Genomic DNA, 24087 nt, shown 5'->3' on the forward strand with positions numbered 1-24087 from the left:
GTCTTCAATCCAAGAAGAGTAAGACTGAATCAGGCCCGGGGTGGGTAATCGGAAGAATCGGGAGAATTCCCGGTGGGCCGCATCACTTTTGGGCCGGTCGAGGAAAAAATATTGACATTATAGTCTATCTTTTCTTAAAGTAGGACACGTTCCGCATTCTGTGCATGACACCAATGCAATGCCTCTGCATGGGTTGTAGCCTACAGTACGTGAGGGAGTTCTCCCCTCCCAAAAAGAGTTGGTTGGGTCCATATAGCCCGTCTTTTCCAAAAAGTTTTCTCAGATACGGATAGCCAAGCCGGCCCTACAGTAGACACAAGCGTCAGGAAGGATGGATGGTAGAAAGAGGCCAGGAGAGACTGAGCAGCAGATCAACCAGTCGACCACTGAAAATGATGAGCCCGAAATTAGTGATGAGGAGGCCATGACTACAGGGACAAGTAGAGAGGATAAATTAAAGTTATTTAATGTAAGAAAGAACAATTACCTATCATTATCATGATAGTATATGCCTTGTTTGCTCAGAAGAGGGTGTAGCCTAGTAAAGGAGTAGGCTAAATCACCAAACAACAATATAGCCTACAGATGCAAAAAACATGTAGCCTAAACATTAGTTCAATATGCCTCTTTGTGGAAGCGTGGGATAGGCTACATTGCAAAGGCTTTCTTTCTTTCTTTCTTTCTGTTTTTGTTAACTAGTGGAATATTTTTTGTTAACTTCTCAGTTGAAGTGAATTATTATATAACCTTTACACATTTGTTGAACCATGGTACTAATAAAAACTACAGGATAGTAAGAGCTGAAATGTTGCTTAATTTATCCAATTTCCACCACTATGGAAAACGTGGGCCAGTTTTGTGCCTGAAACTTTATTTTGGTTTTAGTAAAGCATAAAGCATAATATGCTTTACTAAAGCCAAAATAAAGTTCACAATAAAAGTTCAAAATAAACCACTTGCTTTTTACTTTCTACTTTTACTTCAAATACTTAAGTACATTAAATATCAGAAACTACTTTTGATACTTAAGTACAGTATATATCAGATACTTTAAGACTTTTACTTAAGTAATATTCTAAAAGGTAACTTTCACTTCTACCAAAGTCTTTTTCTAGTACGATACTTGTACTTTTACTCAAGTATTGCTATCTAGTACTTTATACAACACTGGGTCTAGAGCACTGTTGTCACTGTTATGTCACTGTTTTCTGTCAATGTCGTTTAATGTCATCTATGTGTGTGTGAAAGAAACCCACTCTTTTGACCTGCAACCAAATCTACCCTTGGGTACAATAAAGTTACCTTACCTTATTTCGGCCGAAACTGGTCCTGGCATTGACGTGACGAAGCTCTGAGGAATCTGGTCCAGCCGGTAGTCCCCGCCCCCTTCCTTCCCCCCCCCCCCCCTACAGTTTCCCTCGATTACCTAGTTTCAGTTGAGATTTGAAAGCCGATGGCTCCACCCATCCACCTGGGCGTGCACACCCTATATCTCTGCGGTGACATCCTTCCTTCAGTCAGTAACCGTCGCTCCAACCACATTTACTGCTCCCGTCAAGATAGACAGAGAAACAGAGAAACAGTGAAGATGGTGTCCCAGTGCCGGCAGATGTTGGGCTTCTCCCTCTGCATCATCGGGTTCCTCGGCAGCATCGTCATTTGCGCACTGCCCCAGTGGAGGGTGAGCGCGTTCATCGGCGCCAACATCGTGACGGCGCAGGACTTCTGGGAGGGCCTGTGGATGAACTGCGTGATGCAGAGCACGGGTCAGATGCAGTGCAAGATCTACGACTCCATGCTGGCCCTGCCGCAGGACCTGCAGGCCGCCCGCGCCCTGGTGGTCGTCGCCATCATCATCTGCGTCTTCGGCATCCTCCTGGCCATCACTGGGGGCAAGTGCACCAACTTCGTGGAGGATGAGACGTCCAAGGCCAAGGTGGCGCTGGCCAGTGGAGTGGTCTTCCTCATCGCCGGTGTCATGGTGCTCATCCCCGTGTGCTGGGCGGCCAACACCGTCATCCAGGACTTCTACAACCCCCTCGTGACCAGCGCCCAGAGGAGGGAGCTGGGCGCCAGCCTCTACATCGGCTGGGGTACTGCGGTCTTGCTCCTGCTGGGAGGGGGTCTGATCTGCAGCAACTGCCCGCCCAAGGATGATAACGACTACCCAGTGAAATACTCCCAGGCCCGCTCCACCGCCACCAGCCGAGCCTACGTGTGAGGAATGATGACCGAAGGGTCAAGGCCTTGGATACATTAATAACCTGGTTCCTTTTGTTCAGAGAAGCTTTGCCAGTGTGCACAGAGGTACTCGTGAGAGTGAAGGGAGAATTAACCTGGACTTTGATGAAAAAAAGACAACAGAAGTGCCAAAGCTATTATTTCCACTAGTTAAAATTGCCTCCAGGACTAAGGAAGTGCAAAGGTGTGGTATATATCTTAACCTTTTCTTGCCAGACTTCCTGCTTGGCAAACTGAGGATCTAATCTGAGATCTAATTTGTTGATTGATATATTGGAGCTGATTTGAAATCAGAATGTCTGAAGTCAAGGATACTATATGAAGGATACATACTGTAAATATGTTTAATTAATGCAGGAAAAATGTCTTTATTAAATCACTATTATTTTGTGTCGTTAAGACTGTGAATTAAGTCAGTGATGTAAACATGTATATGTTTAAGGTGACATTATTTTCTATTTCATTTTTTTTCCTTCTCACATTGTTTATGTGTGCAAATTCAGTCTAAAGAATCTTGTGGTTTTCTGACTGCATGTCAATGTTGAAATAAAAAGAAAATCTCTGCACTTAAACTGGGATGTGTTTGTTCAGTTTTATGGACTTTTATGGACAGGTTAGTAAGCCCTCTGAGAATGTAACTCTAGTTGGGTTTTTCCCCCCAAACCTTTCCTTCCACTTGCTATTCCAGTTTCAGGATGCTCAAAGCTGGTTGTTTAGTGATTACCAGTACAGAAATTAAATCTGTTGAAACAACCCAGTCTCATTCCCCCACGTCGGAAAACAACGCAGAAGGTACACCTTTCTCATTGGAATTTGACGCCAAGGACCCTTGACCATGCGTCAGACCTTTGACGAGTAGGGAGTGAGACCACTTCACCATTTGCATAACAAGGTGTGGTGGACAAGGGTGCAGTTGTTGGTGGGGGAGGGGGGGTGTGGTCACTGGGCATGAGTGAAACCTGTACATCTATCTCGGTCAAACAGCAAGTGAAAGGTAAAAAAAACTCAGTAATGGAGGCTACCAGGTGTATTCTGAAAAGTGTTCATTTAAAACTCCTTCAGGTGCTGCTGTGCCATGACACTAAACATGTGTTTTTTACAAAACCATCAGCAGTAACAGACTACTGTATGCTCTTCCCAGACAGGTACTCATTGATGCCCCCACATACACACTGCTGACATACTTTTATGTAAACATTACAGCATGCTTCAGTGAACCTAAAGCGAAACCCAAAGGTAGTAAAACCATTGTCGCTATTGTTATCATGGGGGAATTTGTAGGTCTCATTACATGCTCTTTCACTTCGATTATTATAGTTTGAGGCATTTCGTCCTGTGTTCCGTGAGGTGACTGCGTCGGAACGTTGCTCAACAGGTCAGACCGTGCCATGTGGCCCTGCAGCATACCGGGCTGCCTACTGACAGACGCAATTTTGTAAAAAAAATTGTGTAACAACCTATGTAACAGTATGTAATATCACATACTTATATTGTCCATACATAATGTATTTTTGTGTACCTACAGATCATTAGTACACTCCAGAGTTATGCTTTATTGTTAGGGTGTCAATAGTCCCAAACTTCACCTCGTCCTTCCCCAAAGAGAGAAGCCACTTTGGCAAAGTATTGTAACAAGTACTTCTTATTACACATGTACTAATGATCTGTAGGTACACAAAAAATAATTTTGTATGGGCAATACAAGTGTGTGATATTACATATTGTTACATTATGTAGATACACTGGAACAAGGACACCTTAAAATAAAGTGTTACCCAACTTTTATATAGTCCGTCACATCTCCCTGAGTGTTTCTTTCATGTGGAAGCTATCTGTGACTGTCAGGCAGGCTGGAGTAGACTTCATCTGCAGGCATACAATTACTAATTGCTCACTGTTGAATGAACATGAACGATTAAAAAAGTTACATTTGGCATTTTGGATAAGAAATTTGAACACATGCACAATGATTGAATGCATTTTTAGTGCCTCCCGTGTGTGAGACATTGTGACCTAATTTGTCACCGTGTGTGAGACATCGTGACCTAATTTGTAAACATGTACAGGTACCCTGTGGTTTGGCACTTTGAGTCGGAAATATCTGACCATCTGAACGTGTTTCCTGTGCTAATGGAAACCTAAAGACCACAGACAGCCAGCACCTGCGGTTTAAAAGCTCTCCTGACTGAGAAATCTGTAACATGAGATACATCTCCAGGGGGCATAGATCCACTGCAGCCTTTGTGTGAAGCTACAAAGGAACCTGTAAGGCGGGTATAATTTTGTTTGGCTCCAAATACTTGCCAACACATACACATACACACATTCCCACAGACACACACACACACACAGACACATACACACCTCCCTCTTCCAAACCCATATAAATACCTCACCTCAGGGCCCGCATGATTTCTTAGCCAGGGAAAGAGTTCTCCGAGTGGAGTGTCTATAAGGTTCCGAGATCGTTGTTGCCATGGCGTCTGCAGGTCTGCAGATCCTGGGCATCGCCCTGGCGTTGTTGGGCTGGGTCGGGGTCATCCTAGTGTGCGCCCTGCCCATGTGGCGCGTGACGGCGTTCATCGGCAACAACATCATCACCTCACAGACCATATGGGAGGGCATCTGGATGAACTGCGTCCACCAGAGCACGGGCCAGATGCAGTGCAAGGTCTACGACTCCCTGCTGGCGCTGACCTCTGACCTCCAGGCCGCCCGCGCCCTCGTCGTCGTCTCCATCGTGGTGGGCATCGTTGGGCTTCTCATGTCCTTCGCCGGGGGAAAGTGCACCAACTTCATCGCGGACGAGGCGGGCAAGGCGCGGGCGGGCATCGCGGCCGGCGTGGTGCTGATGGTCAGCGGCATCCTCTGTCTCGTGCCCGTTTCCTGGACCGCCAGCACGATCATCCGCGACTTCTACAACCCCCTGCTGAACGACGCCCAGCGTCGGGAGCTCGGGAGTGCGCTGTACGTGGGCTGGGGGGCGGGGCTCCTCCTGGTGCTCGGCGGGGCGCTCCTGTGCACCTCCTGCCCCCCCAGAGAGGTCAAAGGTCGCGCCACGTCACTCAGGTTCTTCCCTGTGAAGACCCCCAAACCGTCCAGCCAGTCGGATTCAGTGCCCAGCCACCAACCTCCAACGCCACGCTCCCTCACGCCAACCAAGACCTACATCTGAGACTGCAGGAGCACCTTTGGAGTGCCCGATAGGTGCCCTGTGCCACGCTGCCACCATGGCATCACTGATGCACTCAGGGGAACCTGCGTCATCTCTGCAATGCTTTTACTGTTTCTGTCTGTGGACTCTACTCTGAAGCAGCATGACATGGCTTAGCACATGTGTAACTGACTGTAGCCTTTCATGCCATAGAGTTTAGTGAAGGAGAAGGTGAAATGAAGGCTGTACATATGTGTGATTGATTATTACTATTCTTCTGGATTTCTGCTGAGCACTTTCCTCCTCTCTGACAAAAAATCTCTGATGTTTGTAAATAGATTTCTAATCTTTTGAAGACAGATGAAGGAAAAGGTCAAATGAAGGCTGAGTTTCTGTGACTGTATAATTCAGTTTGTAAATGTGTTTTTATAGACCCTTTCAATCTGTTCCTAGAAGAGTGTCTTGTCCCTTTGAAAAGTACAAGAAACACTTTCATTTTTTTAGAAAGGCAGGACTAAATTGCACTGAAACTTAACACTGAAAAGAATTTAGAGTGATATTGTTCTGATAGTTGTTTGATTATTTCAGCTTAGCTTGCTGAAGTTTGATTGTATCAACAGTTTATTACCCAACATAAGACATTTTACCATAGTTTTATATATATTTAGAAACAAGTGGTGTCTGATGATCAACCAATTGGTGTGTAATTGTGAGTAAACAGAGCTGAAAGAGGTCTGTGTGTGAAAGCAAAACTCTGTTCTCACAGTCGGAAAGACAGGCTCAAGTTACCAGGCTTTCACCTGCAGCCACTCCCCCGCAGCATTCTGGTTTCACCAGGAAACTAAAGAATAACATCCCCACAGCCAACCCGAGACCCTGATAAATACCCTGCATTGTTTAAACATGGTGTTCGTGAACCTTTAAAACAACAGTCTTGGTTTTCAAAAAATGCTTTGTGGGTCAACTCTGGCCCAGTAGATGCCCAGGTCCAGCATTGTCTGTGCTATCTAGACAAGATCTCTTTGGTTCTTTATGACCGTACTTATAACAACTAAAAGCCTGATATGTGTGGTAGTAATGTGGTTTGGCATGTTAGGGAGGGGAAGACATTAGGTCTTTTGTGTGATGCAGTTTTGTTTTTGCAAATTGTGTTCTGTCTGTAACAACTGCAACATTATTAACTGTGTTTACAACGAAAGTATAATAAATGTTGTACATTCATACCTGAGTGTTTCTTTCATGTTGAAGTTGCCTGTCAAATTATTTGGACAAGTTTGACAAATTTCATGTTTTCATAATGATTCATGAATTGTCAGGTGTTTTTTAAAAGCATTGTCAATGTTTTTGTTTTCATTTGAAACTGTGTATGGTTCTTGATATTCCAAGTATGTGGTTTAGTGAGAAACCAGGGTAAATGGCTTCATTATATGGCTTCATTCTCCAATGCCATGGCGCTCTTGTTGTAGGAGGTTTACCACTTACTCTGAGTAAACCATGTACTTGGAAAAGCCAGGGGAAAACATGATAAAATACTGCCATGCATTTCCTCCTTTTCTATGATATGTTATACTGCCCCCTTGTGGTGAAATACTATTTATGCATGGCTGCCTATGAGTGAAATTGGAATAGGCTACTCCCTGATTTGTGACTGTTTAAGAGTTCTGGTATCCCTGTCTAAGAATTAAATTGACCTTTTCAAGTGTACTATTCCTTTAATTTGGAAAAAAAAAGCTCACCACACCTTCTAAAGTGGACTTGCTTTGTAGGATTAGCGTAATACAGAGAGTGGTCAATATGTTTAATTTGCAACACTGTCATGCTTTTTATACACTATGAGGTTAATATACTGGAAATAACTGTACTGAGCTGAAAAGCCAGTATGTGATATATGTATGTAATCTCTTTCTCTTTTCTGTCTTTGATCTACAGGCCTTGGGTGAAGCGGCAGCCATGGCTCTCCAGGTGCTGGGCATAACCCTGGCAATGCTGGGTCTGGCGGGCACCATCCTGATCTGCGCGCTGCCCATGTGGAAGGTCACGGCCTTCATCGGCACCAACATCGTGGTGGCGCAGGTCTTCTGGGAGGGCCTGTGGCTCAACTGCGTGTACGAGCGCACGGGTCAGATGCAGTGCAAGCTCTACGACGCCCTGCTGGACCTGGACCCGGACCTGCAGGCAGCGCGCGGGCTCGTTGTCGTCGCCATGGCGCTGGCCTGCCTGGGGTTCGTCGTCTTCCTGGTGGGTGCGGAGTGCACCAACTGCCTGAGCCACCCGCGGGCCAAGGCGCGCATCGTGGTGGCGTCCGGCGTGACCTTCGTGCTGGCGGGCCTCACCGTGGTGGCGCCCGTTTCCTGGACGGCCCACTCCATCATCCAGGACTTCCACAACCCCATTGTGCACGAGGCGCTGAAGCGCGAGATGGGGGCGGCCATCTACGTAGGCTGGGTGACCGCAGGTCTCCTGGTGGTTGGGGGAGGGGTGCTCTGCACCAGCTGCCCGCGCGAGAGCCCAAGCTACGCCACCCGCTACACCCAAGCCAGGCCAGGCACCCACTGTAGCTACGCCATCAAGAACTACGTGTGACTCGGACTCTGCAGCACAAATTGAATCGTAACAATCTGCTCAACTCAGTTAGTGGTCCAGTTGTAGGGTAATGGTTCTTCAAGGGATGCTCAGACAGCAGATTAGACTTACTCATATGGCAGACTTGATGCAGGTAACATTTACTCGACGGGATCTACATAAAAGTGACATGACACTGTCATTAACACGACACTGTCATGATACATGAACCCTAACCCCTAACCCTAACCTCTAAACCCAACCCTAATCCTAACCCTAACCCTAGCTCTAACCCCAACTTGTCATGACAAAAACCGAATGACACTTAATAACAGAAGTGTTATGTCATAAACGTTTATGACTTATTTGTAATGTTTATGATACATTCATGACAGTGTCATGTCACTCTTATGTAGATACTGTCAAGTAAAGTGTAACCGATGCCTGTTACACATGGCGAAACCATGGAGCTGAGACAGACAGCTGCTCAAAAGTATTTGTATTTTTTTGTTGTTGAGAATGCCTCTTTTGTTACTTATAACTGTCACTTTTCAACCGTCTTCAGTTATTCGCACATGAACTATTTAAAATAAGCATATTCAAGAATGAAACAAAGGCCAGCTGTCCTCAGACATTCCTTCTTATGATAAGTAAGTCTATATGCCAAGTGAAATGTCCTTTGATCAAGCTACAGGAAAAGTTGATCTAGACGTTCTAGGCTTATGCCACCGTAGATATTCTTCATCTTCTGACCTTTAAGCTTGTGAGCATTTAATAAAAACTTTTCTATCAAGTTGTTTTTCTATGTGCAAAAAGCACATTAAAGGAACCGTATGTAAGAAATGTGTTTCAATTAATCATAAAATGGCCCTGATATGTCACTAGACATAAAAAAATCATGTTCATTTCAAATACTTTTATCTCTGACAACAGTAGTCCAGCGAGGATATTGTCATTTAAAAAGTGAAGTTGCAGCCCTCAACTGATGTTGATGTTGTGTTTTGTCATGTCATGTTGTGTTTTGGCCTGATGCGCCACCCTCTACCTATCTACTAATCACGAAGTCAGTAGTGTTTCGGCATCCGGGTTGGCAACCTCGATTCAGGGGGGAGGGGGAGGGGATACACCACTCTACAGTAATTTGAAAGTGATTGCAGTACCAGTTTTGGCCACAATCTTACCTATGGTTCCTTTAAATAAAGTTTTGGGCTCTGTGCCAAACGGCAACAACGGTCTTCGTCCAAATAACTTGTGTGATATCACTTTACTGTAAACCAGTGTTTCTCAAAGTGTGGGGCCCACTAGTGGGGAATAGAGATATCACAGGTGGGGCGTGAAGAACAGGAGGAAATGTGTGCCCATCTTTATCAATGCCTTTCTTATTTGACAAGGAAAATCGAACATTTAAAACAACAAAGCAGCAAGGCACACATAGGAGTCATGGACCTCTGAAGTTCGCCTACAAAATGGAGCCAAAGCTGCCATCTTTGCCCATATAAGGAGATCCGGGTGTTAACTGAAGCCAAAATATCTATGGCAAGTTGCACTGCAAGTTAGCTCTGGGGTAGTGTCTCGTCTTAACGTACCAAAGATCACAGTATCCACTAGAAGGCAGGGTTCAAAAGTGTGTTGGGCAAAACTTCTGCTTTTCCGATTTATTCATCCCTGCAAGAGAACAGGTTCGATAATTAATAATCCCATAGTCTATATCTCAAGATACCAAATCTCCTCATAGGGGTAAAGATGGCTATAGATCAGTGTTTTTCAAACTTTTTCAGACCATGTACCACTTAATCAATGAAAACAAATCATGGACCACCTAGCTAAAAAACAACAAAATAAAGACCTAGTTCGACAGTACATTACACAATAGACCTACTCACTGAACCACCTTGCTTATTGTGTCAGAGAATTCATATGATTTTCATGAGGCAAGCCTGATGCTTTTTCTCTATTAAGCTCCCCCTAGTGTCTGTCCGTGTCCATATGTATGCGAGCCCTTGCTCGGTCTGAAGCTTTTATCCTTTTCTTTGCATCTTCCGTCAAGGGTTTATGCTGCTTCTTTGCCGGCTCTGCCATTATACACACGTTTGCAACCATCGCTAGCGTTTTGTTAGCCTGCCTCTGTGCTGGGGATGCAGGATGTAAACTGATCCTGCTTCTCGCGATGTCTGAGACTTTGTGAGACTACAGGTCGGCCGGTCGGATACACCGAACTTGCAAGTGGGATCAGCGGCGTAACAAACCAATGGTGGGCCCAGGTGCGAGAGCTCTACGCGGGCCCCACATCGAAGAACTTTGGGCCAGGATGAATTAGCTCTGATACATGCAATACACATTAAGGGTGACTTCAATTGTTTATGCAAAGGGCCTGAGGCACCGAAGTAGTTTAGTAGTTACAGATTACAATTTCAAATAAAAAACACACGACTACATATCCATTACATGTGAAAACATTAAAAAATTATTTTATTAACAGCCTGCAGGCCAGGGTAATCTAATATTACTGCATCTAATATTACTGCACTCTTCAACCCTCTGCTGAAACTGAATGCATAGATTGCTTGCTTATAAACTCCATTAGAAGAAGGCCATCTTACGAGCCTTTCGTTGTGCAAAATCGTCGACGATGTTCCCAATATTTAATGCTCTGGCTCTCGTATTTTCAATGGACAGGATAGCTAACCCACGGAGCCTCTCCTGCCCCATGCTGCTCCTTAGGTATAGGTCTTAATAAGTTTGAGTTTGGAAAAAGATCGCTTAGCTGTTGCCACAGTCACAGGCAATGTCAGAAACAACATGAGTACACACTTCCCCGAATGTGGATGTTACACTGTCATAATCTACCACCAGCATTTTGGCAAGTTGAAAAATAGATGACTTCTGTGAAATCTCTGCTTTAAAGCAAGACCTGAATGAGAGGAGTTGTGTTGGGAATGTCCCTGCTATAATCTGACAAACGTCTTGCCTTTTCAAGCAGTTCATCATCACCTTCGAGTTGAAGGGTCATAGGACGTAAAGACTCAAACACATGACAAGTTTCCCGCATACTTGCAAATCTTTGGGAGAGCTGACTGATTATGATGTCCAGAGTTGCATTAAATACCTGCACTTTGAAGTATCTCTCTGCATCGGTTAAGCGCTCATCTTCCGATAGCTCGTGAAAGTGACACTTCACTCTCTGTGCTCTAACATTCTAAAGTTCTAAAAAAAAAAAAAAAGGAGGCAGGGCGGGGGTAGCGACGGGCCCCGGGAGGTCACGGGCCCTGGTGCGACTGCACTTGCTGTACCTACTATAGTTACGCCACTGAGTGGGATATTCTTCCTACAGGCAGTAGCGGGCGAGAGAGTCTTCATTCGCCTGTAATGAGTCATTTAACCATATACCGACTTACGAAGATGATTAATTAACACGAAAACATTGCCTGCTGTCCCTTTAAAGTGCCGTAGTGTTATAGACTGAACCACAATCCGCAACATAATTGGGGGCTCGTCCGGGATTTGAACCCGTTCAGTCCGTAACATAATACGTAGTTTATATATGCAGTGTTGCAGAACTGTTTGGATTTACATAAAAGTTGGTTCAATATTGCAAACAAGTCATCTATATTATATTTTACCACGTCTGCTCGCGGACAACTTGGGATTGCTTGCGGACCAGATGGGGCTTGAAAATTCCCTTGGCAGGATTTCCCCCTCTGCTGGAGAAATGTGCATTATACCATTTCAAACTGTGGGAAAAGGTAACGATAAAGCACATGGATTTGTTTACAAGCTAGTGAGCGGTTAGCATACGTCTGGTAGAACTATGTGGATGTTACAAGGTAAGAAACACGTTTTAAAACGAGTTTCTTGTTTCTGACTTCTCTTTCCGGGACGATAGTTTCAATGTTGCAAGGTTGGTTTTCCGCCTGGGGACGCTAGGCGCAGCGGGGAAAGTCACCATTTTCACCAGAACAGATCATTTAACCATCCAAATGATTTCTAAACGGCTAAGTGACATAATTGTTTGACTGGCAGAGTGGGAGAGTGGGGGGGGGGGGTTGTTTTGAAACCATGGTGGAACAAACATCAGGAAACTCTCTCTTTATGCCAGTGTTTGCCTCACGCCTATGCAAGGAATCCGGGCGAACAAGTTGTGACAGTTGAAGCTTCGGCTGCTTTGTAGTTTAAATTCATCGACCATCAGCATGGATGACAAGTTGAGTCTTGCCGGCCTCGGGTTGGGCTTCACGGGCTGGATCTGTGCCCTACTGACCCGCTTCCTCTCCACGTGGACGGTGAGCGGCTCTGTTAACAACAACACGGACACTGTGGCGCTGCACTGGGACGGCGTGTGGATCCACTGGGAACAGGAAGGAGACGGCTCGCTCCATTATGACTTCATCCAGTCGGCGCTGCATCTGTCCGGGAACTTCCGATCCTCAAGGGCTCTCATCATTGCCTCGATCTGCATCGGATTTGTAGCAAATGTACTATACGTCGTCGGGCGACTGAAGTTCCCCAAGCGCGTGCCGGTGAAGGTGGTCTCCGGTGTTTTGTTCGTGGTGTCAGGCTTGTTGTTGCTGGTGGTGGCATCCTGGGTGTCTCACCGCAGCGTTGAGCCACTGTACAGTGTGATTCCACTTAAACGTGAGTTGGGGGCGGCACTCTACATGGGCTGGATTGGGACAGTACTGCTTATGGGGGGGGGAGTAACTCTGGTCAGTACGCGCTGTCTCTCACCCCTGCCAGAGGTTCATCAACTGCCGATGGCAGAGCTTGGAGTATGAGTCTGACTCAAGTGCTAATTTTAAGGACTAGTGACTCGGACTTGCATACAAATGACTCAGACTTGTGTATTCAGACTCGGATTTTCTTTCTGTCTTTTTTTCATCACTATAACTGCCAGCTTTTCTCTAAATATCCCTGTGAAAAAAGCGAGGATCTAGCATGTAACCCTGCATAGCATTTACACTGACTGCCGCCTACATATATCCCAGCACGCATTAAGCTAATCTGACCAGCAGCTTTCCAAATTTTATAATGCTACCGTCTGCTGATATCTACGGGACCCAGGAGCTGTCATTGCAAGATATTTTTGTATATCGAGAGAATGTGCGCTCATTTTAGTAATTGTTAGCTCATTTTACTGCGTTTACAATTTAGTATATTGTGTGCTCATTTTACTAAATAGTGGTCACATTTTACTAAATAGTGCGCTCATTTTACTAAATTGTGCTCTCAATTTAGTAAATTGTGCACACATTTTACTATATTGTGCGTTTAATTTTTAAAAAATGAAATGAAAGCATAATTTAGTAAAATGAGTGCACTATTTAGTAAAATGTGCGCACGATTTAGTAAAATGTGCGTACGATTTAGTATATTGTGCTCACAGTTTGGTAAAATGTCATTTTGACGTCACACAGGTCGAGAGCGACAACTGTAAATAAGCTTTAACACTCCAACATCCACAGACACACACCTAAAGAGTTGTGCTTAGAATTAGCTGGCATTTTTACATGAGATAGGCCTATAGCTGGAATAAATTTGTGGTTTCTGTGAATTCTCTTTATGAATTCTCGTCATTTTAGTCTGTTCTTAAACCATAATAAATGATTAAATACCAGCTGGGGGTTTACATGCTGTACATATAACTGTGAAATAAACTGTGAAATAAATCCCACCAATAGGTGGAAGAACACTAAGTAATTATGCTTACTGCTTCTTTACCGTAATTATGACGGACGCGCAGCGAAGCGGCGGTCATATAGGTTTAGTCAGATTTTTTTCTTCTTTTTTTTTCCGCATGCCCAAATTTCCGTCAAGGATTCTCGGGACACTGAAAGACCGGGGTACACGAAACTTGGTGGGCATGTAGCCCCACATGGATAGCATGGAACCATTGTTTTTCGTTTTCATCTGTAGTCCCCCCGCTGGACTGGACCCCCCGAAAAGGAGGGTAGGGCAGACACAGTTTTCTGTGAATATCTCGAGAACCTTAAGGTTTAGGAGGACCACCTTTTTTTTGTATGTTGATCTTAAGGGGCCATGTCAACCCATTCCATAACCACTCATTTCATGTATAGTGCCACCTAGTTAAAAACAAAAAAGTAAAAATGAGGTGTTGTAATCGCAGGTATCTGTGACCTAACATGGTCAAAACTGCACGAAATTGGAAGTGTTGGATCATTATGACACCTTCTGAATGCATGCCAAGTTTCATTGAATTCCGTTCATGGGGGGCCACACAATAAATTAATTTATGTTACTGTACACCAACTGGCCTGTAGGTGGCCGGAGACAGTTTTCTGTGTATATCTCGAGAACCGTAGGGCCTAGGAGGACCACCTTTTTTTCGTATGTTGCTCTTAAGGGGCCATGTCAACCCATCCCATTTCCACTTATTTCATGTATAGCGCCACCTAGTTAAAAATTAAAAAGCAAAACATTAGGTGTTTTAATGACAATATATCTGGCTGACATGGTCAAAACTGCACGCAATTGAAAGTGTAGGATCATTATGACACCCTCCGAATGCATGCCAAGTTTCGTGAACTTTCGTTCATGGGGGGCCATACAATAAAATAATTTATGTGTACATTTAGTGACCGTACACCAACAGAGTTTTCTGTGAATATCTTGAGATCCGTAGGGCCTAGGATGACCAATTTTTTGCGTATGTTTGCCTCCAGGGGTCATGTTAACCCATTCCATATGCACACATGTACATAAACAGATACACATGCACACACATACATTTACAGTAATCATACGTATGCACTCACACAGTAGACATATGTACGCATGCATGCACGTGCACACACACAGGCACATATGCAGGCACACACACAAGCACATGCACGCACACACATACACACACAAACACACACACCGACACACACATAAGTATAAAAATGTACACGCACACATGCACACAATTCAAGAATTTCTCAGAATTATGAACAGGCAAGATGGGGGTGGGGTTGTATAAAATGTATTTTACATGTGAAATCTATGAACTAATCATGTTTTGGTACTTGTTGTCTAGCAGATACCAGTGAGAATTGAGTGTGCATAATGCAATTCAGTGAGACAGTTAGAATCATATATGCCTTTCAGCGTGACTTATTTTTGTGGAAAAAATGTGCTGGACTGGGCGGCATATTTTGTACCGCTCTGCGGTACATCTAGTTTCCCAACTATTAGCCGTGGTTTATACATTGATTTTGCAAAATTTATTCAGCTATAAGGTTAATACGTGGGGGCAGTTAATATGGTATTAGTATGTTATTTTTTTTACTTGTATAAAACACTGTCCTGCTGCTTATACACAATGCGGCTAATACACAGGAAATACTGTATTAATGGATGGATTTGGATTAGCTGCTGCTGGATACAAGACTTCTGGATGAATAACTAGTTAATTGGCAAACAGAATGCAATGTTTATGAAATGCTTGAAATATGTAGAAAGGACTCTTGACAGTTCTGTACCCTGTAGTTTTTTTTATAAAAGATTGGTATTATTCAACACCTTAGTGCTTCCTACAAAATTAATGAATTAATGAATGCTTCCTACAAGAATATCATGAACACAACTGCACTAAACTATGTCAATGACCCATACATTATTTTCAGTATTTTATTAATTGGCTAACAGAACTGCCCTTCTGCTAATTTCAGGCATTTCATAAACATTGGTACAACCCAGTAGTTTTGTAAACATTGTATAAACATGGTACAGCACCCTGTAGTTTTTGTTTTCATAAAACATCAAGAGGTCTTAACTGTGAATACTTCCTAAAAGGTATCATGAACAACACAACTGCATTGAACTATGTCCATGACCCATACATTACTCTCCAGTATTTTATTCATATCAGACCTAAAATCTGGGTAGCTGTCATAAAGAACTGACAGCCGTAGAAAACACCCACATGTATATGCCACAGGCCTTCTCTCTAAGCCTGGGATGTTTGTAAAATCAGTGGTGACAGTGTTGCCTAGGAACAGATCTGAGCCTATACAGAATCTCAGAAACTGAGACTATTGCTTCGTATCACACTCTTGTAGATATGTTGTCTAGCGCTTTTCTGTTTCCTTATCTTGGACATTAAGTGTGGTGGGGAACTGAAGCGATCTTATAATTTTTCTTGTTGTTGGCAGCAGGCTACCAAACAGTTCCCACTTCCACAAGGTGCTTGTTGAGAGGGGCAAGCAGTGCTTGACCGCTGATCAATAACAAAAGATGGCTCTTGGGTGAGAGTTTTGTGTGCCAATTCCTGTAGTATTTTTTCATCAAGTTCTCTGCAGTTGACACTCTTCGGCAGTTGTAGTGGTATAAGATGTCCAGTAGTTCATCTTGATCACAGCCTCTAAAGTCAGTACGGCAGGATTCCAAGACAATGTGGTCTCAGATTCTGAGACATAAATAAGGAAATGATCAATGATATCACTCTTAAAGCTGCAGTTGGCAAGATTTGTTTCATCATATTCACTGAAACCGACACTATGTTCCAACAGAACAACATAAATCAGCCGGTTTTAGAAAAAACTCCACACTTCTACCTCCACCTAGAGCCTGTTATTTGTTTTGCAAAAATCCACAGCTCCCGGTTCTTCTGGTCCAATCAGAGCAGGGCTGTGTGAAATCTGACTGTCAATCACAGTCTGGTGCATTCTGGTGCGCACTGACGAGCACAAACTTGATGAGAGGGTGCTTGGTGGTAGTGGGGGAGGGGCATGAGAGTTGTAAACATTCAAAATTTTGCCAAACTTGCCAACAGCAGCTTTAACGGACTCAAGAGCTGCTTGCTCTAAGATCACCGGAGCAAGTTTAATGGGGAGATATTTCTCCTTCTGCCAACCAAAAGAAATGATTTGCCCTATAATTCTCCAATGTTTCTTTTCCATAGTCATGCCTGCTCATAGAACTCATGCCTGAATTCTGAAAAACCATCTCTGAGAACCCCTCCTTCATCCTGTCCCATCTCATATTGTCTAGGAAGTAAGCCTGTTTGAGTTGTGATTCACTCGGATCTTTCACCCGTATCTTTAAATTAACCCATGAGTCGCGAGTCTCTAGTATCATTAACTCGGATCAGTTGAGTCCTACAATTCAATCTAAAACGATAAACAGCGCCACACACAAACCTCTTGCAACATTAGCTAGCCTAGCCTACTAGTCCTAGCCCTAGCCATCGTAGCTGCCAAAAATGTAACAATTTCGTAGGCAACCACAACTCCACAAATCAACTCAAGCGAGTGAGCAGGCAGTCCGAGATAACTGGTTAACTTCCCGCAGAGCCGGAAACATTGCAGACTCACAGACCATGGGACTTGGAGCTGCCGAGTAGCAATCCGGGTTAGTCAGATCAGCCGGCCGGTTAGGCTACGTTGAGTACGAGTCAGTCGAATCAGCCAGCTACGTTTTCATGATGGATCTGTAGACGAGCGAGTAGGCTAGCTCCTCCTCAAGGTGAAAAGCAATTCCACAACAAAAGCCATTCTTTCACTTCTGAAATAACATTCAATGTTCTGCATGTAGACATAATTAGATTTGGTGTATAGATGTAGCATATTAAAATGCAATTAGGTCGTGCAGACAGTCCGAACTGCACGCTCATGGAGCTGCTTGAGTAGGCTATCTACCCGGGTCAGTCGGATCAGCCAGGCGGGCCGGTTACGTTATGTTGTTATGAGTGCGAGTCAGCCGAATCAGCCGGCTACGTTGTCATGAGTGGATTTGTAGACGAGCGAGTAACTCCTCGTCAAGGTGAAAAGAAAATCCACAACAAAAGCCATGCTTTCACTTCTGAAATAACATGTTCTGCACGCATAGCCTACTTTAAAATGCAATTAGGTCGCGAAGACAGTCCGAAACATTGCAAGCTCTGTATGGAGCTGCTTGGCTAGCCTACCTGGGTCAGTCGGATCAGCTGAGCGGGCCGGTTACGTTATGTTGTTATGAGTGCGAGTCAGCCAAATCAGCCGGCTACGTTGTCATGGATCTGTAGACAAGCGAGTACTCCGCATCAAGGTGAAAAGCAAATCCACAACAAAAGCCATTCTTTCACTTCTGAAATAACATAGGCCTACAATGTTCTGCACGTAGGCATAGCCTACTTTAAAATGCAATTAGGTCGCGAAGACAGTCCGAAACATTGCAAGCTCTGCTTGGAGCTGCTTAAGTAGCCTACCCGGGTCAGTCGGATAAGCTGGGCCAGTTACGTGCATTATGAGTGCGAGTCAGTCGAATCAGCCGGCTACGTTGTCATGAGTAGATCTGTAGACGAGCGAGTAGCATAGTTTCTACTCGTGTCAAATTGATAATAAAAATAGGCCTAATGAGAATAATAGTAGTAGTAGTAAAAATAATAATAATAATAATAATAACAATAATAATAATTTATTCACTGCAGGGCATTTCTACGTTCCTGTTTCTATGTCTACATTGAAAGTCAATTGCCTAGGCTACACTAGGTCAAGACAATAAATAAACAGTCTGGCTCAAACTGCTTTCTTTCCCGTGAGTGGGTGGAGGTTTTGATGCTATTATATTAGGCTATTTTATATTATATTATATTATATTATATTATATTATATTATATTATATTATATTATATTATATTATATGATAGGCTACCTAACAGTATAGCTATTATTAATAATAATATTAGTTGCCTAGTATTAGCAGCCTATTAATACGTTATTAGAATAGATTCCTAGTAGCCTACTATTAGTATATAGTAGTGGTAATAAACATTGTAGCAGAGTAGCATTAGACCTAGGCAAACTTTTCTATTGTTAACAAAACAACAACAAATAATTAATTATTATAATATAGGCTACCCTCTCTGTCAATAAGATCAATTAATTAAAATAAGTTTCTTTAGACTTACTTGACAACATGTTTTCAGGTAGTGTCATAAAGCCCTTACCCCCTTCTCTTTTGTAATATATCTGACTGTTTGACCCTCTGCCTTGTGGCTGCACGGAAAGCTACATGAGTGAAGTTGCCGCGGTAATGTACTTGACCGGCCCCCTTGACCCCTTACCCCAGTAACAGGCTTATCTGATTGGGAGGTAAGGGGGTAGTCCCCACCCCACACCTACTGTATTGTCCCCAACCCCCAAGTCCAAAAACACCTCAAAGAGAAGTGACAAGAAAAGTGAGAGTGGTGTCAAGACAATTTGGAGGTTAATTTCAAGAAGTCTCTGAACATGAGCAGCAGAAAGATGAACAATGTGTGGATGCACTTCGACCAGGAGAGCAAAACTCTAAACGCTAAATGCAAGTTCTGCAAAAACCTGGTTTCAAATCATGGAGGATCCACATCCAACATGAGAAGGCACTTAAAAATGAAGCACCACACTGCACTGCTTGAAGTAGGACTGAATTTTCTTGCGATTTAGCAATACTGACTCAAGTGACTCGTTCAACCCGGATCAGTTTAGTGAGTGACTCAGAATAACCCGGATCCTTAAAAGGAATCGAGTTTGACAGGCCTACGAAGGAGCCGCTTTATTTAAATTTCAGACTGTGTATAAGCCAGACTTTCATCCCTGAAATGTGCAATAAGCTACCTGGCCACGAATGAACGAGAATAATGCACCCCCCGCCACACACACACACATACACATACAAAAATAAAAAGGTTTTTTTTCATAGCAATGTCTCCAGTAATTGTTTTTTTCTTTTTACTTTTGTTTCGTTGCTACATTTTTAGTACATTCACTTAAAGTATTACATTGATAACTGGTTGTAGTTTTCTTTAATTCTGTAAGAATGTTTGGTTTTTGTAAAAACTTTTGTTGCAAAAAATGTAGCTGATTACTGCAGAAATTCTAGCCTATATAAAGCACATCAATGTGTTCCTGTTGACTTGAAAGAGTAATTTAAATGGTACATGTGTGTATGGTTTGTTAATAATAGTTGAGTTTTGATTGCAGTGTTTCATTTTGGCATAGATGTGAGTTGTTTATCTCCACACGCTATGTCTTATTTGGCTGTGTGTAGAGTTTTGACATAATGAGCCAGATTCTGCAAAAGGAAGCAATAGGCAAAAACTGTAGGCCTAATGTTAGTTTGACAAATTTCATGTTTTCATCATGATTCATTATATGAATTGTCAGGTGCTTTTCTTGTTTTCATTTGAACCTGTGCTGAAAGTCTACAGCTGTTGGGTAAGCCCAGAGCAATATAAAGGTAGAGTTGCGACAATAGACCTCTCCAGAATAAGTCCCGCCTCCGTAACTTCCGTATCCATCCAACTTCCGGGCGTCGATTGTCTATGGGAAATAACATGGCGTTTCGAAATATCATACCGGTAAAACATCTGTAGGTAGCGAAGTAGAAAAAAATGGTGGGCAGATTGGCCTACACACTTCTGCCATCTAGTTTCCACTGGATTTTTTGATTGTCGGTGCCGTTAAGTAGTATAGTCTATAGTATACTAGTATCCATAGCCTAGATGCGCATTGCGCATACGTTACAACTTGACGTGATGGTGAAGCTAAATGCCCAAGAAACGTCACGTCATAAAAGTGTAGGCCTGCTAAACGCAAAAACTTAATGACAGCTTGTTCGTGGTGGTGTAGTGCTGCCTAATTGAAATGGGATAGGCAAGGGTTATCTTATATCTATTACGTGTGGCCAGTGTTGGGAGTAATGCGTTACAAAAGTAATGTAATTACTGTAATGTATTGCTGTTTGCAGTAACGCGGTAATGTAAGGCATTACAAAAAAAAAATTGGGTAATATTTACTCGGTACAAACTTCAGTAACGCGCGTTACAATGCATTTTAACCCAAAATTAAGCGCTTGTTTTTGATACATATTCGCAAATACCACCGCGAGAACAACAGACGAGAAAAAATGCGCGCAAAATAGTAGAACGTATCTCCTGATACTGGTTGAAGATGACTGTGGCTGCAGCAGACTCAAAGTCGGACTCTATTTGCGGGATGGACATAAGCCTACGCTCATTATTTTTAGCTTGTCAGAGACAAGGATATGAAGAACATAATAGTTAGTGCACGTAGAAAACAAATGTACCTCCGCGCTACTGCGGGTCACATCTAGCGCATCAACGGAGAGGACCGAATCCAGTAGAAGAGAGAGAGTTCACCGGAGCGACAAAGATGTGGAATTTAAGTATTTTTTATTTAAGGTCTCAACATAAGGACTAACGTTTCGACGTGTGCCACGTCTTCATCAGAGTCAAGTATGACATCAACTTGACTCTGATGAAGACATGGCACACGTCGACAAAAAATCCATTCAGATAGGCCTAGCTAGGTGGATACCAGGCTCATAATTCACTTTTATTTGCAAAACGAAATGTGAAGCAACATGTCATTGCATACTTTCCAAAGCAATGAAGGCTGCTTTAAACAACTTAACATTGTGCATATTATTGTTAATATTGTGCTATCAATGTAACTCAACAAACAAGGCTTGTAAACAAGAGCTGGCAAAAGGGCATTATGAGAACGTAAAGATCAATGCTCTTAAAGTGACCGTGCACCATTTATAAGAAAACAGCATTTCTTCAGAAATTAATGTTAAAAAACACACAGTAGGCCTAATGGTCTGTATAATAGGCCTTTTATTTTACTTTAGGTGTTTGAGTTACCATTTAAATGTCACTCACTCAAAGCCACTCACTTAGGGCACCGAAATGGCCAGTAGGCCACCATCTTGACATGTCTTTATTACAGTTTTTTCTGATTGCTTAAGCACATTTTTTGTAACTATGGCTTTTTTTGCAAAACTCTACACACAAATGGCAAAACCTCTCACCCAATCAGCAAAACATTGTAGTTCTCTTGCAAAAGCTAACACACCTTGCTTAACTCTTCACACCTTCGTAAAAATGGTGTTTTCATATCTAACAGTAAACACAAGCCATCACAATATAGTAAGCACACAATGTGCCAACTACACACTGATGGTATGAATAAAAAACACATCTGGCTTTTGCTTTCTCTGTGCACAAGGTAGACTATGTCAGTTTGAGGTCATACTTTTGTCATAGTTCTGTAAACATACAGGGATCCAAACTTCAAGTATTAGTGTTTATTTACACACATCAAAACAAACACAAGTGTGTTTTTCCAAGTCAAAACACAAAATAGCATTTCACTGAGACAAAACAAATCAGTCTACATCGGGTCGTCTCTCTCAAAATTCTGTCTACATCACATGCAATGTCCTAGTCCAAGGCACTGGGAAAAATATATTCTGGAATGACGTATCCAGACCTGACATGACAATATCCCCACATGTAGACTGTTTTTTTGTCTGTAAAAGGGCTATTTCTTTCTCTTTTCACTCTTCCTGCTCACTCCATTGTACCCATTGTACATTACCTGTGGCTTATTTATAGTGCTTAGGCTGATTGCAAAGTGAACTAATTATCTAAAACAGTTTTCACATGAGAAAGTGTGCCAGAGAGTTGGCAAAATAGTGTAAATAATAGCCATTGTGCCTACAGTTGTGCAAAGTGTGTGTTACAAAATTGCAAACTGAGTGCAAAGCAGTGTTTGTGCTTTTTGTTTTGCGAACTCAGTGAGTGGTTTTGCCATTTGTGTGTAGAGTTTTGCAAAAAAAGCCATAGTTACAAAAAATGTGTTTAAGCATTCAGAAAAAACTGAAAGCTTTGATTTACAATAGGCTCTCTATTGAGCAGGCCTAGGCCTTAAAGTTACAGTATTTATATCACAATTTACCAGACTTTGACCTTTTGTCCGTTTTTAACAAAATTCTGACTATGATTGTTCCTTGTTTTGCATCATGAGCACTGCGCCTATTGCATTCTTACTGTATGTTGTTAGCCTTAAGCCTAGCTCAGTCATTATGCTATACCACATCTCCCTCTATTGGAAGAGCAATGAGCTGCATTTAGAATGGCAAATCCATATTTCTAGATATTTTGGTGAAAGTAACTTAAAAGTAATGCAATAGTAGTGTAATGCCTTACAATTCAGAGACAGTAATATTATAATGTAACAAATTACTTTGAAATGACAGTAATAAGTAATGCATAGTACATTACGATTTTGAAGTAACTTGCCCAACACTGCGTGTGGCACATTTATTGGGCTTTTAGCCTCTTTTAATTTATTTGATGAGGAACGGATAAAGACTGAGCAGCAGAAAAGTCATAGTCGAAAGTCAAATCGTTTATTATTATAATTAGGCTATTGATAGCCTACTATTACTTTACTACTATTACTGTTATTATTATTATTATTCGGATGAGGCAAAGGAATGTAAATCTGAGTCTGAAATGTTGGCCACAAACATACTGCTGTAACTGCACTGCTGCTATTATTAATTGTTAACTTCCGGGAACTATTTGAGGCTTCCATTAGCTGCTGCCATTGTTGGAAAAAAATGGAACATGGAGTTGTCGCAACTCTACCTTTATATGGCTCTGGGTAAGCCCAGGGAAAACATAATCAAATACTGCCCTGCATTTCCTACTTCTCTCAGAGTATGGCTCTGCCATCTCTATACGGCTCTGGGCTCTGCTGTATGATACTGCCCTCTTGTGGTGAAATACTATTTGTGCATGGCTGCCTTTCTGTGAGTGAAACTGGAATAGGCTAGGCCTACTCCCTAAAATAGGCAACATAGAACGGGTGAATAGGGTAAAAAATGTAACTCCTTGATATTTCTATGAAACTTTACTAGTTGATTATTTATGTAGAGACAATATTTTTTTGCATTACAAGTTTTCTGAAATATATGTTTATGGATGTAATTTAACAATATCTCATTAATTATGCACTCATTTGCATGTACATTTCAATTCCAGACATCTGAATATTGGATAGTTAACATTGAATGTAGTCACGTTCAGGTTTGCCTTCAGAACTTTTTCTGGATTCAGAGCCTTAAAAGAATGGCTTGTTCAAGCGCCAGTCCTAGGTTATGCCGATTTCAGTCGTCGCTTTATCTTAGAGACGGATGCAAGCCATGAAGGATTGGGGGCAGTTCTGTCACAGGAGAAGGATGGGTTACGGCGAACAATAGCCTTTGCTAGCCGGGGCTTGCGGCCAAGTGAGAGGAACATGTCAAATTATAGTGCCATGAAACTCAAACTCCTTGCAGTCAAGTGGGCAATCACGAAAAAAAAA

The 24087-nt window shown here is 42.6% G+C and overlaps 3 protein-coding genes across 3 annotated transcripts; all 3 read left to right on the forward strand.

Moving 5' to 3' along the window:
• The first annotated feature begins 1506 nt into the window (after positions 1-1506).
• Positions 1507-6616, forward strand: LOC143121988 (claudin-3-like). The gene is made up of 2 exons (XM_076282744.1): positions 1507-2087; positions 4731-6616. Exons 1-2 carry the CDS (start codon positions 1589-1591, stop codon positions 5414-5416), a joined length of 1185 nt encoding a protein of 394 aa, XP_076138859.1. The 5' UTR covers positions 1507-1588; the 3' UTR covers positions 5417-6616.
• A 713-nt stretch (positions 6617-7329) lies between these two features.
• Positions 7330-9164, forward strand: cldnj (claudin j). The gene has a single exon (XM_076282743.1). The coding sequence runs from the start codon at positions 7346-7348 to the stop codon at positions 7976-7978; it is 633 nt and encodes a 210-aa protein (XP_076138858.1). The 5' UTR covers positions 7330-7345; the 3' UTR covers positions 7979-9164.
• A 2512-nt stretch (positions 9165-11676) lies between these two features.
• On the forward strand, positions 11677-13647 carry LOC143121989 (claudin-4-like). Its single transcript, XM_076282745.1, has one exon. The coding sequence runs from the start codon at positions 12148-12150 to the stop codon at positions 12727-12729; it is 582 nt and encodes a 193-aa protein (XP_076138860.1). The 5' UTR covers positions 11677-12147; the 3' UTR covers positions 12730-13647.
• The last annotated feature ends 10440 nt before the right edge of the window (positions 13648-24087 follow it).

The sequence above is a fragment of the Alosa pseudoharengus genome, unplaced genomic scaffold (genome assembly GCF_046254945.1).
Source record: "Alosa pseudoharengus isolate Yale_2024_CS ecotype anadromous, Long Island Sound unplaced genomic scaffold, YU_APseudo_1.1 YU_APseudo_1.1_scf_13, whole genome shotgun sequence".
Lineage (NCBI taxonomy): Eukaryota > Metazoa > Chordata > Actinopteri > Clupeiformes > Clupeidae > Alosa > Alosa pseudoharengus.